The sequence below is a fragment of the Nannobrachium achirus genome (assembly GCF_963921795.1).
Source record: "Nannobrachium achirus genome assembly, chromosome: 1".
Taxonomy (NCBI): Eukaryota; Metazoa; Chordata; class Actinopteri; order Myctophiformes; family Myctophidae; genus Nannobrachium; species Nannobrachium achirus.
The window spans coordinates 4,155,436-4,174,950 of record NC_137810.1 but is presented as its reverse complement, the minus strand read 5'-3'; the positions used below and the strand labels follow the sequence as shown (position 1 = coordinate 4,174,950).

General features: G+C 42.1%; 1 protein-coding gene across 1 annotated transcript in view; it reads left to right on the top strand.

The window, feature by feature from the left end:
* Nucleotides 1-5,842: 5,842 nt before the first annotated feature.
* The window catches only part of LOC308306683 (protein NLRC3-like), a gene marked incomplete at both ends in the record, with an annotated part of 44,108 nt that continues 30,435 nt past the window's right edge, over nt 5,843-19,515 (top strand). Inside the window, one exon of the mRNA XM_080751724.1 lies at nt 5,843-5,856. Coding sequence (XP_080607850.1) covers nt 5,843-5,856 — 14 coding nt within the window. The remainder of the gene's footprint in view (nt 5,857-19,515) is intronic.

Here is a 19,515-nt window from a genome sequence, read left to right as displayed (position 1 = left end):
TGCGTCTCATTCACTTACTATACACTGTACTAGGGTGTACTGTACCCTAACCCTAACCCAGAGGCGGCCCCAAGGGGGTGCTAGCGGGGCGATTGCCCAGGGCGCCAGTTTGCGGGGGCGCATGAAGAAGAAAAAAAAAAAAAAAAAAAAAGTAGAGTGACGGCCCTGCAAACACTCCTTGTCTGTTTAGACCAGACCGAATACAACAACACCCCCTGGTGGTAAGATAAAGGTGTGGTGACCCACATATACAGACTGTGAGAGACACAGGAGTACTGTGCCTTTAAGGGCTGGGGGTTTCCGGGTGATGTGTTGTTGTTGTTGTGCTGCTAGCTTGATGCACACCGTGTATGTACGTGATACAAGTTTATGTGAAGTTAAGTAAACTACCTCGACTGCACCTACGTCTACTGTCTCGCTGTTCCGTAACTCTACACTGGTGACCCCGTGAGTGAATACGACATGTCCGACAACGAAGACAACGTCGCCGGCGTTAACGTTCCCACAGCGCCCGCACCGAACGTCGGTGCTAACGATATCAAGTTGCCGGACTTTTGGCAGCATAACCCACGGCCGTGGTTTCAACACATTGAAGCCCAGTTCCAGCTCACATCACATGGAGGGGATCATCGTGACTTTTCCTCTACAAAATACAGACGACAGACCTCTCTCTATCTGCCAGGATATAGGAACTATATAGTCTTGTCTCACTGTGCGTGACTGTGAAAGAACCATTTCTCCACCAGCCCAAGGTAAGACTGAGACAGTCAGATCATGCTTTTATAAACCCTATTATATTAAGCCCAAAATGGTTCTGCCGCCGTGTAGAACCGAACTGCTTTTAACTTGAAAAAATGCATAATTTGCCCGCAAATAACCGATTTTCGGGCGGCGCTATACTACCTGGCCCAGGGCGCAATATACGTACCAACCGCCACTGCCCTAACCCTAACCCTTTAAGTGGGATGTGAGGGGTCTAAGAACTAGGTGTTTTTAATCATTCTGAATCCATTGCAAGCATTTGTTTTGCACGAAAAACATTCCTTGTGCTAAAAATGGACCCCCATATAATACCACTGTGAAAAGTGAGGCCTCATCACTAAACCATCATTTTTATGGGCTGTTTTAGCCCAATGAATGTTTTAGCCCAATGAATTAAAAACACCTAGGTAGACCCCTCACATCCCACTTAAAGCATATTTTTGGGAGTCATGTATAGTAAGTAAATGAGACCCAGAATTACCCTAGCTGTCAAAGATTTTCCTGGGGATGTTGAATTTCAATCTTTCTTAGATGTTACCTTTACAAACACATTGGTGAAGAAATAGTTTGGTAAGGAATTTATTCCCAGGTTTTTATTAATATTCCCTGACTATATGGGGAACACATACAAAACAGCAACTCATTCACTTCACATACTACAAAAAAGAGCCATAAGAGTCATAAACAACACTGGCTACTGTGATCACACAAACCTTCTCTTCTACGATTAACTTATTCTAAAGTTCCCCGATCTAGTCAAATTCAAAACAGCCCAAATCAAATGTAAAGCTAAAAACAAACAGATTTCCAGACAAAGAAAGTCACTATGACTTAAGAAACCCATAGTGGAGCGGCGTAGCTCTTGAAACATGACAAATCGTTCAATTTTGCGATAAAAGCGCCAAACTTGGTAGATATGTTGATTGATATATTTGAAACAAATCTGGATATCGGGCCATCAAAAATTTTGATTTTTCAAAATGGCCACTAGCGGTTTGTTAAACCTTCCTAAATCACCCTCTAGAAGCGACAGTTTTAGTGATAGGAAGCTTAAATGTTGCATGCTGTGTGTGCATGTTCATGTCAATTGGTTAAAAGGGGGTGTGGGATGGGAGTGGCCTATCATAAAAAGGTGCATAACTTTGATATAGATGCACAGATTTGCACAAAATGTTGTAGAAAGGTTGGTCACGACCCAAATAACAGCTGAGTAACTGTTCACACCATCTTCTAAAAAAGGGGTTTGTCATTAGGACCAGTGTAATACCAGTGTAGTACCAGTACAAAACCAGAAGCTCCCTGCAGTCCAAACACCCAAAGGTCGCAGCGGCACGGGGCAGGGTGGAGGAAGCATGGCTTGGCTTTGCATGTGAGCTTACTGAACGAGGCCAAACAGCTTTTCTTCAGTACCTATGATAACATCAAGGGGGAGGAACTGATGGAGAGGGTGCAGAGAGTCCAGGCAGCGCATGGTGAGAGGCAGTATGGAGAAGCCTGGACGAGGACGAGGACAAAGGAAGAGGAGCAAGGAGGGACAGGTCGAGGGACACACCAGTGAGGAGAGGGTAGCGACCTGGTTCAACCACTTCCGAGGGCTGCTGGGCACAACATCAGATGGAGAGGAGGAAGAAATACCATCATTCCTCCAGAACCTCAACATCAAGGATGATCCCTTCACGGTCACTGAGTTTGCCATGGTGAAAAACACTCTGAGAGAGGGTAAGAGTGCTGTGCCAGACGGCATACCCCCAGAGGTCGTAAAGAACTGATGTCTTGACCACATCATCCTACAGTTCTGTAACCTTGCCCTGCTAGGCAACTACCGAGGCATCAGCCTGACCTGTATTGCAGCAAAGGTCTACAACCGGATAATACTAAACCGGATTCGGCATGCCATCGACCTTCACCCGAGGAAAACCAAAATGCCTTTCGAGAGGAGAGAACCACATTATCCCAGATCTTGGCCCTGAGGAGTTGAATTGAGGAGGTGAAGAAGAACAACCTGAAGGGAGGGAGCTTCTGGTTTTGTACTGGTACTACACTGGTATTACACTGGTCCTAATGACAAACCCCTTTTTTAGAAGATGGTGTGAACAGTTACTCAGATGTTATTTGGGTTGTGACCAACCTTTCCACAACATTTTGTGCAAATCTGTGCATCTATATCAAAGTTATGCACCTTTTTATGATAGGCCACTCCCATTGCCACACCCCCTTTTAACCAATTGACATGAACATGCACACACAGCATGCAACATTTCAGCTTCCTATCACTAAAACTGTCGCTCCTAGAGGGTGATTTAGGAAGGTTTAACAAACCGCTAGTGGCCATTTTGAAAAATCAAAATTTTTGATGGCCCGATATCCAGATTTGTTTCTAATATATCAATCAACATATCTACCAAGTTTGGCGCTTTTATCGCAAAATTGAACGATTTTATAGCCACGCCGCCCTACTATTAGCTTAGACTTTGAACAACCGCTAGTCCATACAACCCTCAAATCCATGTCTGTCTCATCCTGCGGAGTGTCACTGTGGAGTGGGCTAGCTGATGACATTCAAAAAAGCACCAGCATATACCAATTCAAAAGGAAACTGAAAAAAGTATTATTTGACAGTTACAAACAGGAAGAACAACTACTCAATTGATGGAAATTTGACTGTTTATCATACGCCGTATTATAATATAAACTTGACAATACTGAAGTAACTATAGCACCTATGACATACTTATAGCCTATTATTATCATAAAGTATACCAATTAATATATAATTACTGAATTTCCTATAATCATAACGAGAATATATAATAAAATATTACTGTAACTATTATCATGCCGCCCACTCCACAGTGACACTTGTGCCTGTAGGGCTCTTTGCTGTCTTGACTCTCACATGGGATAGTCACAGGGGTGGGAGGGATGTTGTATGATGTGCTAATCTTAATCTATTTTGTCTATTAATCATTATTATTACCATTATTTCTATTATCTTGCAAACTGAGCCAGGGGTAGGGCTTGATAAGCACTATGCTTCTCCCTTCCCCTTTTCCAGTATCTTGGGACACCTAATTACTCTGTCATATGGACTTGACAACATGTGCTTTGGACTTTCTTGATACTTTATTGTCTCCACCAGCCGAAGGCTGAGGGGAGACTATGTTTTCCCCTCCGTCCGTCCGTCCGTCCGTGCGTCCGTGCGTCCGTGCGTCCGTGCGTCCGTGCGTGCGTCCTCGCAGTTTGTGAACACCTAATCTCAGTCGCCGTTGGCCCGGTCGCTGCCAAAGTGAGCACACACATTCCCTGGATGCCAATCTAGAACCTCTGCCCTAAATTTTTCAAATGGGCCTTTTCTAGCGCCAACTAGTGGCCGATGTTTGCTAAACACATTTCTGTGCACTACTCTTACAGATTTTGTCCAAAAATCCTACAAATCGGTAGGCAATATCTCGACAGTCATGTGATCGACACGGATCTGTCCGATTTTGCATATTCCATCCTGATTGGCTAAGATTGGCTTCCAAAGTTTGTGGGATTGAGCCGTTTTGAACAAATTGCCTCAAATCACAAACGCAAAGTGCAATTATCATGAAATCGCGCACACACGTTCCCACTAGGCCGAGGAAGAAATGCCACTTAATTTTTTTTTAATCAGCCTCATGGTGGCGCTATAACAGCCCGATTTGTGGTTTTACCTATAACTCCACCGATCAGTTTCAAACTTTGTAAGCGCACTCCCTAGAGGCTAAGGATAAACCTTTGCCCTGCATTTTTCACATCAGCCTTTTATAGCGCCACCTTTGGGTCGACTTATGTAAAACACATTTTTGGATATTACTCCTTGAGATTTTATCCAAAAATCATGCAAATCGGTACACAGTATCTCTATAGTCATGTGATCAAGTCCGATCCGTCTGATATTTCACATTCCATCCTGATTGGCTAATATTAGCTTCCAAAGTTTGCAGGATTGCTCAGTTTTTGAACAAAATGCCTCAAATCATCAACGCAGCTTGCGATTACCGTGACATTTGCCACACATATTCCCACTAGGTCAAGGAACAAATGCTACCTTTTTAACATTGTCCTGTTATAGCGCCACCAGCAGGTAGACTTTAGCAAAACACATTTTTGGAACACAATGCTTGAAATCATGCATGCAGCGTCCGATTGCCATGAAAGATCTAAGGTGAAGAACACATGCCACCCTTTTTACATTGGCCTATTATACAGTAGCACCACCAGGACGCACGGCCTGGTGGAGACCTGTGCTCGGAAGAGCACTGCTTCTAGTTATTAATGTGATTGTCTTGCTCAAATGCACAAATGCACATTGCATATCTACCTGTTGTCCAATGAGCTGGAAATACAATAAAATGAAATGACTGAATGAATCAATCAATCAATCAATCAATCAATCAATCAATCAATCAATCTATGGTATTGATTGATTGAAGAGTTTATTAGCAGTTTGCAATAGAAAAAAAGTACAGTTTCATGACAGTACAAATGTCACTGGTACAAGGTCAACTTAAAGGAGATCCTAGTAAGATTTACAGCTTATTTACACAAGTCACTAGTAGCAGCAGCCGTCTGAAGGTGGCCAATTTTGAAGGAGGCTAGGGATTTGCTCTCCTTTAAGGCTTGCGTTAGGGCGTTCCACATGCTGGTGGTATAGCAGGAGAACTAGAGCCTTGTTTAGTGATAAATCTAGGTTGAACATGATTAGTGGAGCTGCCTCTGGTGTTGTGATCGTTGACATCCTTGACCTTTAGAATGTCAGGTACATGGGTATCCCTCTCTCTACTTTACTGTAAACCACGTGTCTTCAGCAGCAGTTGGCCAATGGCCATGAGAGAGAGAGAGAGAGAGAGAGAGAGAGAGAGACAGACCTGGGTGTCATATAACAACAGCAGCAACAGCCAGTGATAAAGATACAATACGATTAGAATATAGACTGGATATGAACGACATCTATCTAAGCCCACACTCACCTCCCCTTTCCACTGTAAACATCAGCTTCTTCTGTTTATTTTATTGGTGTCAGGCAAATTCGCCTAAAACTATTGGTGTGATTACTATGGAGTTCATAAGGTCAGGATAGCCGTGTGTATACCAGACCTACTAATGGTCACGGTTTGACAGGTAACACCACTGTCAATTTAAATTACAAAGGGATAATATGCAAACATGGACAGAGGGTAGGCGAAATGGCTCTTAAACAGCCCTGTCTGTCTGTTGTGTGAATAGGCTATTGTGCCAATTGTATTTGAGCTTGTGTTCATGCAGGGTGAACCCTGTCCTCACGTCAGTCAGCCCAATGATCTTCTATTGTGTGTTTAAACACTGACTACAGTCATAGCATAGGCTACTCATAACATAATAACTTGGAGTTGGAATGAGACATGGTGGGACTTGCCCAACTCGTTCCCTGACTATTATGTGTTCACCTGTGTATGACGATATCATCTTACTGACTGTAGCCCTAGAGCTGTAGAGGCGGGTCAAAGTCACATTATAAAGGAAATTAAAGTGCGCAGCTCGGGAACCATTTTGAGACACGACAACAACTGTGAACTTGACAGTCTGTGCGGATGACAAAACAAAACAGAATGGACCAAACTTAACCAACTTTACGTAAAGTAAGTGTTGTTGTTTTAATATTCACTACTAGAACCACTTGGTTCTCACAGGAACAGTTTATAGGCTACTTTATGCTTCTTGTTTCTACTAAAGCTACCACTCCCTGTTGTCTAGTCTGCCTGTCTGTACTTGTTCTCTGTGGTTAATCTGGTTATGAATCTTATGATTGATGTCACCAGCAGAGCAGAACATTATGAAAAAATTATGTTGATTATTTAACCCTATAAGTGACACATGCATTTGGTATAATTATTTATGACCTTTTATGACGGTAAACCTGCTGCTTCAGTGTTGCACTCTGCAGTCTTTTCCCACTCGGCTGAAACCTTTGGTTTTCATTGTGAGTTAACAGTATCATCCGGTCTGGAGCCCGCCTACTGTATCCTGTTATTTGCACGCGCGCACACACACACACACACACACACACACACACACACACACACACACACACACACACACACACACACACACACACACACACACACACACACACACACAAACACAAACACACTGCAAGTGGAATGGAGCACACATGCAAACACAGAGCGTTTCCGTTGCAGACCAGATGTGCAACATGCAGATAGACTTGATCCCAGTTTCTATGGTCTGCTCTGCTTGAATATAAGAGGAGGCTGCCTATGTCTGCATATGCCTATGACTCTTTTCAGACTCCACCTAAACCCATAGCACTACTGAAACACTCAATGACCATACATGAAGCTAGTTAGCATTGTTTTTAGGTTTTTTTTAGAATCTCTTTTTCTTTACTGATTATATATTTTTTTTTATTTAGTTTTTGGATTGATATTCATATGCGTTTGTTATATTGTTGTTGATGTTCTGACATATTATCTTGTTTATTATAGTGATGTATTACCTGCTTATTGTAAGTCGCTTTGGATTAAAAGCGTCTGCTAAATGCCTAAACTGTAAACTATGTGAGGGAGAAGTTGTTCGTATGGTTTGGTTGGTTTCCTTTTGAGTATTTAGTGTTTGTGAATGTAGTAAGCAATGTTACAATTAAAAGTTATGGAATACAAATAATTGTAATCCAATCAAGAAAAATATGTACTGTATATTTTAAATATTTTAATACAAAGGAACTGTTGAGCTAGCTGACATCTCAAAGCTGCCAGCAGTCCATGACTTAGTTTAGTGAATGAAACATTATTTTAACCAGGGTAAAGTATGTTAATCAATAGTATTATTAACATGATATTCAAAGGTCTACCAGTTCTGTTGGAACTTGAGTGTCTCCCTGTTCTTTTATTGTGATATTTCAATTCTGTGGTGCAGTAGGACACCTGTTGGTTGACAAGAGCTACTGCATGCATCTGCATCTACTATAGTCTCATAATTATGATGGTGATATTGTTGTTCATCTACAGTAGTCTCATCATTATGATGGTGATATTGTTGTTCATCTACTGTAGTCTCATCATTATGATGGTGATATTGTTGTTCATCTACTGTAGTCTCAGCATTATGATGGTGATATTGTTGTTCATCTACTGTAGTCTCATCATTATGATGGTGATATTGTTGTTCATCTACTGTAGTCTCATCATTATGATGGTGATATTGTTGTTCATCTACTGTAGTCTCAGCATTATGATGGTGATATTGTTGTTCATCTACTGTAGTCTCAGCATTATGATGGTGAAATCTGTGTAGAAATCCATGCTGTTACGCCACATCTTCCTTATTCACTAGATTGTGCTTAGTTCAGTGTGGTATCAAGTACCGAAAACTCACAACACGTGCGTGCGTGCGTGCGTGTGTGTGTTTTGTACATTCGTTTATTAATCATTTACTATTTTCTGCTAACATTGACAGGTTAAATAAAGACCAAAGATGAGTGAGTGTGTGGAGAGAGAGGAGGAGGAGGGAAGAGACAAACATCTCATCCACAGAGCAGAGTCTCCAACAGCCAGCTGTGGGTCTAAAGATGAACCTGGACCTCCACGCTTAAAGTAAGACAATCCTCCTGTACCATATACACACAATGGCAGTGGTGTAAAGTAACTAAGTACATTTACTTAACTACTGTACTTAATGCATATTTCCAATTTACAGTACTTTTACTTCTACTCCATTAAATCTCAGATCCAAATATTTTACTTTTACTCCACTACAATAATTTGACAACTTTAATTATTTTATTATGGAGGTAGATTCATTGGGACTCCTGAGGAGGACAGAGTTTGTTTGTTGTGTGATTTGGAGGAAATTGAAAACGAGGTTAATTTCTTGTTTTATTGTCCATTATATGATGAATTAAGACATAGATTATTTCGTAAAATGTCATCTATTTGTGTTAACTTTTTTTGGTTGGATGATTATGAAAGACTTGAATTATGTATCAGTAAAGGTATTTTCTTTTTGGCAGATTATGTGTGTAAAATCTATCTTATGGCTTTTTAAGAAAGTCCAAAGCAAAGCCCATTGCCTCCAAAGCATGCTCTGTAGCATGTCTGACTCAGTCGCATTGTTGGAAGTGTAGGACAAGAGATGGGGACAGGGGAATTGGGAGGAGAGGGGTCTATGTGTTCATTCAAATGATCATTGTTTGAATATGAATATTGTTGTGATTCCAGAAGTGTTGACCACAGAGCAGAGTCTCCAACACCCAGCTGTGTGTCTATGAAAAGTGACTGGTCTATGGGAATGCCTCCTCACTTCAGTGAACCTGGACCTCCACACACACAGTATGTCAATCAATCCTCCTATTATACAATACACAATACATTACTCACACTATATACATTATAGAGTGTACCAACGGTGACGCAATTGTAGTCCTAGAGTGGCCATATTTTGGGTCAAACACAGGCGTTTCAATGTTTGATTGGCATAGAACTAATGATCTACTCCAACTAATGATCTACTCCAACTAATGATCTACTCCAACTAATGATCTACTCCAACTAATGATCTACTCCAACTAATGATCTACTCCAACTAATGATCTACTCCAATCAGAACACCTGTGTTTGACAAAATATGGCCGCTCTAGGACTACAATTGGCACGGGAGAGAGTTTTCTGCAGGTGATTCAGTCCGAGCGTATCAAAGGGTGCGTTCAGAATGCGCACCGGCTGTGGTTAGGGTTAGGGCTTAATAGGGTTAGGTTTGGGTATAGATTTACTGAGATTAAGGTTAGGGTTAGGTTTAGGCATAGTTTTACTGAGGTTAAGGTTAGGATTAGGGTTAGGTTTAGGCATAGTTTTACTGAGGTTAGGTTTAGGATTAGGGTTAGGTTTAGGCACTCACTACACTGAGCACACACCCGGTGCGCATTTCCATATGCACCCTTTGATACACTCTGACTGAATCACCTGCAGAAAACACTCTCCCCAATTGGCACACCCTATACACAACATCACAACACAACAAAGTAATATCATGATAATTGTGCAAATAATGGATAAAAACAAGACACAATAGTCTAATAACAGTATCCTCCCCTTTCAAGCTGTATTCATAGTAGTGGGTCTCAACATTTTCAGGCCTTGACCCCCAAAATAATCATATTTGAACTGTACAGCCCGTCCCCGTGAACATATAAAAGTATATTTTCCACCCGTTTTCACCCATCAAACTCAGGTCCCTGTCGGATATCCACGGATACCCGGCCCGTGGTTACATGTCTCCTTTCCAACATGTCTCCATTCCGACATTAACCCTATCTCTAACCCTAACCCTAAACCTAACCTCTATGGAAGTGGCCCCGGCCAGTAGCAGGACTCTGATTTATGCTCAGATATATAAGATTAGCTGTCTGTCTGTCTGTCTGTCTGGCTGGCTGGCTGGCTGTCTTTTCAACAATCTATAGATAGTGCCTTTCATGAAAACTGGAAATGGACATTTGTAATAAAGTTGAAGTTCAACTATGCAACAATGTAGAGGACATAAACTCAGAAATGTTGTGCTATATGTTATTGTTCTAAAATGTGACACAAACAAATTATCATGAACACATTGACTTCACAATGATAATTGTATGAATATTGTTGTGATTCCAGAAGTGTTGACCACAGAGCAGAGTCTCCAACACCCAGCTGTGTGTCTATGAAGAGTGACCGCTCTAAAGGAGTTGGGCCCGTCTTCAGTGATGAACCTGGACCTCCACGCACAAAGTAAGATCACTGATCTCAACTGGAAAGACACAAACAATGTCTTGTATCTGCTCACAATGTAGACAGTAGTAGAGTATCTTACTGTCAGCTGTAGTGATCTTTGATTTTTAGGTTGTCTTGGACATAGCGTAGCCCTAGACTGTACTCAAGGAAAAGTATTGTTACTTTAAAATAATGACTCGAGTAGAAGTAAAAGTATCTAGTGAAAATACTACTGAAGTACTGACTTCCTTTATACAAAATAGATGATCTACACGCTTACATGACATGGTGTGAGCTTGTAGATCTGCTAGTTTTGCTGAATGTTCACACAGTGTTAAATAATGAGAATTAAATGGAAGCCATTGTTCTTGAATGAATTTTAAATAAAACTAGGTTTGAAATCTCCAAACCTTCCTACTGATGGTGAAACTGGTTCACTGGGCAGGTTGTTTGTACCGTCCATTTCTGTACCACTATCACTCTGAGGACGTTGAAGTGTTTTATTCTTCAGAGTAGAGAGTTCATAGAAGAGATGTTTGACTAGAAGTGTGTGTGGATTCCACATGGATTGTATGATTGAATATAAATACATTAAACAATGTTGATCCTCTCTTTCTACCAGGGTTGATCAGCACAGAGCAGAGTCTCCAACACCCAGCTGTGTCTCCATGAAGAGTGACTGGTCCATGATTAGACCTATTCTCTTCAAAGATGGACACCACTCTACTGATCACAGGTCAGAATGTAAAACACACTGAATGATTTAGTTGTTATCAAACTCTACTGAGCACAGATCACCAGGTTTATAAATGCTTATTACTTTAGTTTTACATTATGCATAGGTTGTGATTTTTTTAATAATGTTTATTTATTACTGTTGACCACAGAGCAGAGTCTCCAACACCCAGCTGTGTGTCTATGAAGAGTGACCGCTCTAAAGGACTTGGGCCCGTCTATTGAACTCAAATCTCCGTGGCATGAGTAATCAATAGAAAAAAAAATATGTTGGGGTGAACTACTCCTTTAAGTGACAATTTCTTTTTTTGCCATCCCCATTTCTTTGTGAAATTACGCCTCTGATTTAGAGTCAGTAGTTGAGAATACAATGTACCTGTCAAAGGTTGCTACACAGCCAATCTGTGAAGCAAGCCTAAAGTTTTTGTATTTCACCCATTGAGGACCCTCCAAACAATAGAGAGACAAAAGTCCACAACCAATACAGTAATAGACATTAGACTCAATGTGCAAGGTTTCAATGTTGAAAATGATTTGTATTTGATGAAGAAATGCACATGAAAACTATGGACTCAGTGTTCAAGATTAGTTTTACTAACAATGTAGCATAATAATAAAAAATAAGAAACTAACATAATCATCCATATGCTAATTGTGGTGTATCTTTATGATTCCAGAAGTGTTGACCACAGAGCAGAGTCTCCAACACCCAGCTGTGTGTCTATGAAGAGTGACCGCTCTAAAGGAGTTGGGCCCGTCTTCAGTAATGAACCTGGACCTCCACACACACAGTAAGATCACTGATCTCTGTGAACTTCAACTGGAAAGACAAACAATGTGTTGTATCTGCTCACAATGTAGACAGTAGTAGAGTATCTCACTGTCAAAAAATATATATAATAATAGTAATACTTGTGTCACTGGTCATTCAACACACGCACGCAAGCACGCTCACACACCCACGCTTGCGTGCACGCACACAGACACACACTCCTGTCATGCAAAAATAGCAGGTCTACAAGCTCACAATACCTTGCTTCATGATGCTTTCTGAGCTTGTAGATCTGCTATTTTCTTTTAGAATGTCACACCTATGTCCAAATCATTTCAGGTTCAAATGGTTATGTCTGTCTCTAGGTTATATAAATATTTAACCTATAAAAATATCACATCACTCATGATAAATGCTGTATTAACGAACATACATGTTTTATTATGCCTTCCTATGAGAGTGTTTATGTCCTGGTGCCAGATGCATTCTGGGAAGTAGGATATCAGCAGAAAGTCCACTAGTTGCACCCAGAACCATAGAAGAAGAGAGTTGTGACACACTCGTTCTAGATTGTTCCAAACATTGAATCCATTCTTACAATGGGAGTCATATACGTCTTAACACTTGGGTGACTGAAAATGAAAAACTACCACTCCGCCTGCATTTATCGTTCATTTTGACTGTTTAATTCTCTCCCTTTTGGCCCAGGAGCGCAACACCTCTTCCCCCTGCTGCCAGCAGGGGTTCTATTGTCTTCCAAATGTGAATTATCATTTCAATTGACCTCTCAAATACGCTCGCTTTCAATGTTAACTTCAATGTTTAGCAGAAAAAACAGGCTTGGGAAAATGACACTATATAAACGCTAAGGATTTCTGAGACCTTCACGGGGAGAGTTATTGCACTTTGCAATCTCAAAATCGGCCTAAGAGACCGGTAGTCACCCGTGTGTTAAATCCTACTATCCTACAAGACTTTTCACCTCCTGTGTGTGTGTGTGTGTGTGTGTGTGTGTGTGTGTGTGTGTGTGTGTGTGTGTGTGTGTGTGTGTGTGTGTGTGTGTGTGTGTGTGTGTTTTTAATTCCAGAAGTGTTGACCACAGAGCAGAGTCTCCAACACCCAGCTGTGTGTCTATGAAGAGTGACCGCTCTAAAGGAGTTGGGCCCGTCTTCAGTAATGAACCTGGACCTCCACACACACAGTAAGATCACTGATCTCTGTGAACTTCAACTGGAAAGACACAAACAATGTGTTGTATCTGCTCACAATGTAGACAGTAGTAGAGTATCTCACTGTCAGCTGTAGTGATCTTTAACCCATTCAGGCCGGGAACACATTTTGTGTTTGGGAGGGGCTTACAGTACATGTACAGTATGTAGCAACATATTTGTTTTTGTAGGCTAATTTCTGATTTAGGCTTAACTATAGGTTAGGCCTAAATAGTTATTCTTAGGTTGTCTTGGACATGCACCGAGGTAGAGTAAAAAATAAACTGTACTCAAGTAAAAATGTTATGACTTTAAAATAATAATGGCTTGGCACTTCATGGTCAGTGGGGAACTTTGACAACTGATCTCTGTGAATTTCAACTGGAAAGACACAAACAATGTCTGGTATCTGCTCACAATGTAGACAGTAGTAGATACATAAATGCACTGGCTCTTAATAGTTTAGTACTTTAGGATACTTTAAAACGTTAGTGTTGTAGTTATGGTTATCAGGTTATGATGGTATTAATAGTGTGTCTTTTCAGTTGTTACTCAACATACTGTCCAGAGTACATGAGATAGATTTATTTGTATTCAAGTTCTGAGATTGATACAGACATAGATAGACAGACAGACAGACAGACAGACAGACAGACAGACAGACAGACAGACAGACAGACAGACAGACAGACAGAGAGACAGGTTATAGGAGTGTAATAACTTAACTTAATTTACAGGCCAAATAAGAATCATGAATATAGACAGATTTCCGTACACTCCGTACACTGTAGAGGACGCTGCTGTCATTACTGTGGTGTAAACCGCAGCCAGTGGTAGAGTAGAAGTCAAATGATAAAAAATGGGAAATACTCAAGTCAAGTACAAATACTCAAACTTGTACTAAAGTACAGTACTTAAGTAAATATAGGCTACAAGTTACTTTATACTACTGTTTACACCACAGCTAATGGCAGCGACGCTCTCTACAGGGTGTCACTCAATAAATCGGTCTATATAATTGCATGACAGTGTGGACACTATTATAACAACTCCAAGCAGTATAGAAATACCCTTATTTTCCCGCTGGGGGACAATGTGAGTGCTGGGGGCGTGTTCCCTCCTCCACGTCATCAGCGCCCTCACCCTAGGTGGGGTTGGCAAAAGGGCCTTTCTGCGTGGAGTTTGCATGTTCTCCTGTGTCTCCTAGGGTTGATACCCTCACAAAAACATGCAGTAATCCTGGTCTCTATACTGCCTCCCCCTGGCTAGCCGGGGCGCCTGATGGAGGGGAAAGGAACTGGTTGGAATAACGTGTTCCTTCCACGCGCTACATCCAACCGGGGAAGCTCCCCCCTGTCAGGTGAAAAGAAGCAGCTTGGACTCCTCATGCTTAGAAGGAAGTATGAGGTCAGTCCGTTGTCTCTCCAGGGGCGGCAGAGGGAGAGCAGAGCCCAGGATTACATGAAAATGGGTTACAAAATTGTGGGACAAAAATGTAAGTAAAAAAGGAAAAAAAAGAGAAATACCCGTATTTTCGCCAGGAATATAGCCATAATAAATAATACAAATAAATATCCTTCTATCCACCAGGACTATAGTCCTAATAAATAATACAAATAAATATCCTTCTGTCCAGCAGGACTATAGTCCTAATAAATAATTGCGACCGTCAGGGAGCAGTTTACTATGAAAACCTCCACCGGCCGTCCGTCCGTCCGTCCGTCCGTCCGTCCGTCACACGTCACACGTGACCATCAACAAACGTCACACCTTTGTTGATGTTTAAATCGAAGCGTCTTGGTCAAATACTTCTGTTGGTTTCTGCACTGATCATTTATACAATTCAGCTGTGTTTGCTCGTGTCATCATGATGAGGTCATAAATCAGCCATGCCCAAATATAGATTTTACGGGTTTACATGCTTACTCAGTTATTCGTTATGTGAAAGTCCTATGACGTCTATGATATCTGACATCATCATACATACATTCCCTTTTATGCCCATAAATGGAGATCCCCTCTGTAGAACCAGCCACTGACATCACTGTAATGTCAGGGGAACCAAATCCCTTTTATGCCCATATATGGAGATCCCTGTGATGCCAGGGGAACCAAATCCCTTTTATGCCCATATATGGAGATATGGAGATCCCCGTGTTGCCAGGGTAACCAAATCCATTTTATGCCCATATATGGAGATCCCTGTGATGCCAGGGGAACCAAATCCCTTTTACGCCCATATATGGAGATCCCTTATGTCATCAATATTAAGCCCCTTCCAAGATGGCGCCGTGGCATGGCGACACGTTGAGAGCTGCTCTTGCCTTGTTGCTGGTTTTTATGTTGTATGTCACTGTTTTTGCACGTAATGCGTCCTGTACGATGACCTACGATCGCCAGACGTTACTGGACTTGAGATTTGTTGCCTCGGACGTTTTTAGACCGGATTTGCCGGGAGAACTGTATAACAACAACAGCAGCACGGTTCCACCATGGCGTGGCCATAGGAGGAAGAGAGGGAAGCGAGGGGGTTCACTAGTGAAGCTACGTGGACGCCCTTCGCGACCACCCATCCCCAGCATACTGTTGGCAAACGTCCAAGCGATCGACAACAAGATGGACGACCTCCGAACCCGGCTACGCGTTGAAAGGGATATAAAGAACTGCTGTGTGCTCTGTTTCACGGAGACGTGGCTGAAGGCTGACGTTCCTGACAGGGCGGTACAGCTAGATGGCTTCTCCGTGTTCCGCACGGACCGTTCAATGGCAAACACGGGGAAGACGAAAGCGGGCGGTGTTCTGTTTTACATCAACGACTCTTGGTGCACTAATGTGGATATGGTCTCACACCACTGCTCGTCGGTGCTGGAGCACTTAACACTACGGTGCAGACCGTTTTACCTACCCAGAGAATTTCCTTGTGTGTTGCTGACGGCTGTATACATCCCACCAGAAGTGAATGCATCCGAAGCTATGGACAAGCTAAGCGATGTCATTTGTAAGCAGGAAAATAAGCACCCGGAAGCCATTTCAATCGTGGCGGGGGACTTTAACCACTGCAACTTGAAATCGGTGTTGCCGCACTTCTACCAGCACGTTAAGTGCCCAACAAGGAAGGTAAGGACGCTGGATCACTGTTATTCCACCATCAAGGATGCCTACAAAGCGGTCCAACGGCCCCACTTTGGGAGATCTGACCACCATGCGGTGCTACTACTACCTGCCTACAAGCAGAGGATGAAGAGCGAGCAACCCAGGGTGAGGTCTGTACAGTGCTGGTCCACAGATAATGTATCTAAACTCCAGGGCTGCTTTGAATCGACAGAATGGTCCATCTTCAAAGACTCAGCCACAAGTTTGGATAACTATGCTGACACTGTCACCAGCTATGTTAAATTCTGTGTGGATATTTGCATCCCAGCGCGAACCGTTCGCTCATATCCCAACGAGAAGCCGTGGATGAACCAGGATACTCGTCTGAAGTTGAGGGAGCGCCGAGTCGCTTTTCAATCTGGGGACGAGGAACGGTACAAAAAATCCAGATACGACCTGAGGAGGGCGATCAGAGACGCTAAGAGACAATATAGGGACAAACTGGAGAACAACTATAGTGGCTGTGACGCACGGCGTATGTGGAGAGGGCTGCAGGCGATCACGGATTACAAACCGAAGCCGGCTGTTATTAACACCTCGGACTCTCTACCGGACGAATTGAATAACTTTTTCGCCCGCTTTGAATTTCACAACACGGACCCAGTTACACCGGTGCGGGGTACACCCGGTGCGGTGGAGCTGCAGGTGACACAACGAGATGTGAGTAAAACTTTTAAAAGCGTTGGGACTCATAAGGCGGCCGGTCCTGATGGGATTGCCTCACGTGTCCTTAAGTTGTGTTTTGACCAGCTTTCGGGAGTCTTTACTGACATTTTCAATATGTCCCTGTCATTGTGTGTGGTACCGTTGTGTTTCAAGGAAACCATAATTGTACCCATAGCAAAGAAAAAACCTGTCACCTGTCTTAATGATTATCGCCCTGTGGCTTTGACCTCTGTTCTTATGAAGTGTCTGGAAAAAATGGTTATATCACATATAACGCACATTATCCCTGCCAATACTGATCCATTACAGTTTGCATACTGTGCTAATAGATCAGTCGATGATCCTATTTCTCTCGCACTACACATTGCCTTGAAACATCTGGAGAATAAGAACTCTTATGTCAGACTACTCTTCATAGATTATAGCTCTGCCTTTAACACGATTGTACCATCTAAGCTTGTGTTGAAACTCAGGGGTCTTGGTCTGGGCAGTAGTATCTGCAACTGGCTGTTTGACTTTTTGACAGGCAGGCCACAATCTGTACGAATAGGGAACAAGCATTCATCTAAAATATTGACCAGGACTGGAGCGCCCCAGGGCTGTTGCCTCAGTCCCTTGTTGTATAGTCTGTTCACCTATGACTGTGTTGCCAGGTGTGGAAATAATTCTATTCTCAAATTTGCAGATGACACCACGGTTATAGGACTAATATCCAACGATGATGAGAGGGCCTATAGGAGGGAAATTGAAGAGCTAACCCTATGGTGCCAGAATAACAATCTCTCTCTAAATGTTAGTAAAACAAAAGAGATCATCGTTGACTTTAGGAAATCTGAAGTCAATCACAGTCCCGTAACCATAAATGGTTCACCTGTAGACATAGTGGACAGTTTCAAATTCCTGGGTGTTCACATAACAAACTCACTCACATGGTCTCAAAACAGCGAAGGTATCCTTAAGAAAGCGCAGCAGCGATTGTACTTTCTGCGGCGCCTCAGGAGATTTAGCCTAAGCACCAAGGCTCTTGTTAATTTCTATCGCTGTACCATAGAAAGTGTATTGACAGGATGCATAACAGTGTGGTTTGGTAACGTGACTGCTCAAGACAGTAAACAGTTACAGAGAATTGTGAAGAGAGCTGCCAAAATCATTGGCACAGAATTACCACAGCTACACACAATCTATAACACACGCTGTAAGAAAAAGACAGAGAACATCTTAAAGGACAGCTGTCATCCCGCCCATTCCCTGTTCTATCTCCTCCCTTCAAAAAAACGTTACCAGAGCATCAAATCTCACACCACCCGTTTCAGTAATAGTTTTTATGCTCAAGCAATCAGGTTGCTTAACGAAGAGATGGAAGCGAGACGTAGGTAGTCATGTGAAATATACGCAGTTTTTAAACTGTACACTGTCACACTGTATGGTTGTTTTGTTGTTTTTTGGGTTGTCCTGGGTGACCTGTTGTTGTCGTATTGTTTTGTGTGCAATAAGGCTGAGAGTGCTCTTGGCACAAGCATTTCATTGTTTGTCTGTACTTGTATGGATACGCATTTGACTAATAAACCGAACCTGAACCTGAACCATATCTGTGAATATCTTTGGGTACCAGATGTCTCCATATATGGTTAAATGGTCCGATATACATCACTGGCCAGAAGACCAAGAAATGGTGCAACCTCGCCCTTTGCTTTTCTCCCTCTATCTTACTGGTAGGTAGTTTAATGAGGAATGCAGTATGGTGGTAGGTAGGTAGTTATGGCCTTTGATGTAAGATTTTCACTTTCTAGGATAACTATATTTGCTATTCCCAGATGATGCCCTTTTAGGGTACCCCTCATGCCCATATATGGAGATCCCCAGGCTTTACTAATTAACATAAGTTTTATGCCCATATATGGAGATCATTGTCCCAATGTCATCAGATATATGGGCATAAATGGACACAGGCAAACTAGATGGGCTGTATGGATATCCAGATGTGTGATGTAAGTGTTTTATTCCAAATGTGGCACCCCACAGACATATTTCCAGAAACAAAATCCCTTTCATGCCCATATATGGAGATTTCTGATGTCATCAATCCCAGGCCCTTTAAAAAACATGGTTGCTATGGTAAACAGTTGGTTGCTAGGGTAAACAGTTGGTTGCTAGGGTAAGAAAACATGGTTGCTATGGTAAACAATTGGTTGCTAGGGTAAACAGTTGGTTGCTAGGGTAAAAAAAACATGGTTGCTGTGGTAAAAAGTTGGTTGCTAGGGTAAACAGTTGGTTGCTAAGGTAAAAAACATGGTTGCTATGGTAAACAGTTGGTTAGTAGGGTAAACCTTCAATGATTTTGACATCTTGTTACTAATCTGTCGGTAGATAATGCCGGTCTTATATAAGGGTCATTTGTGTACGGTGTGATGTCATACTGATGTCAGCAGTGTGACAGGAGATAAGCGACCAACGG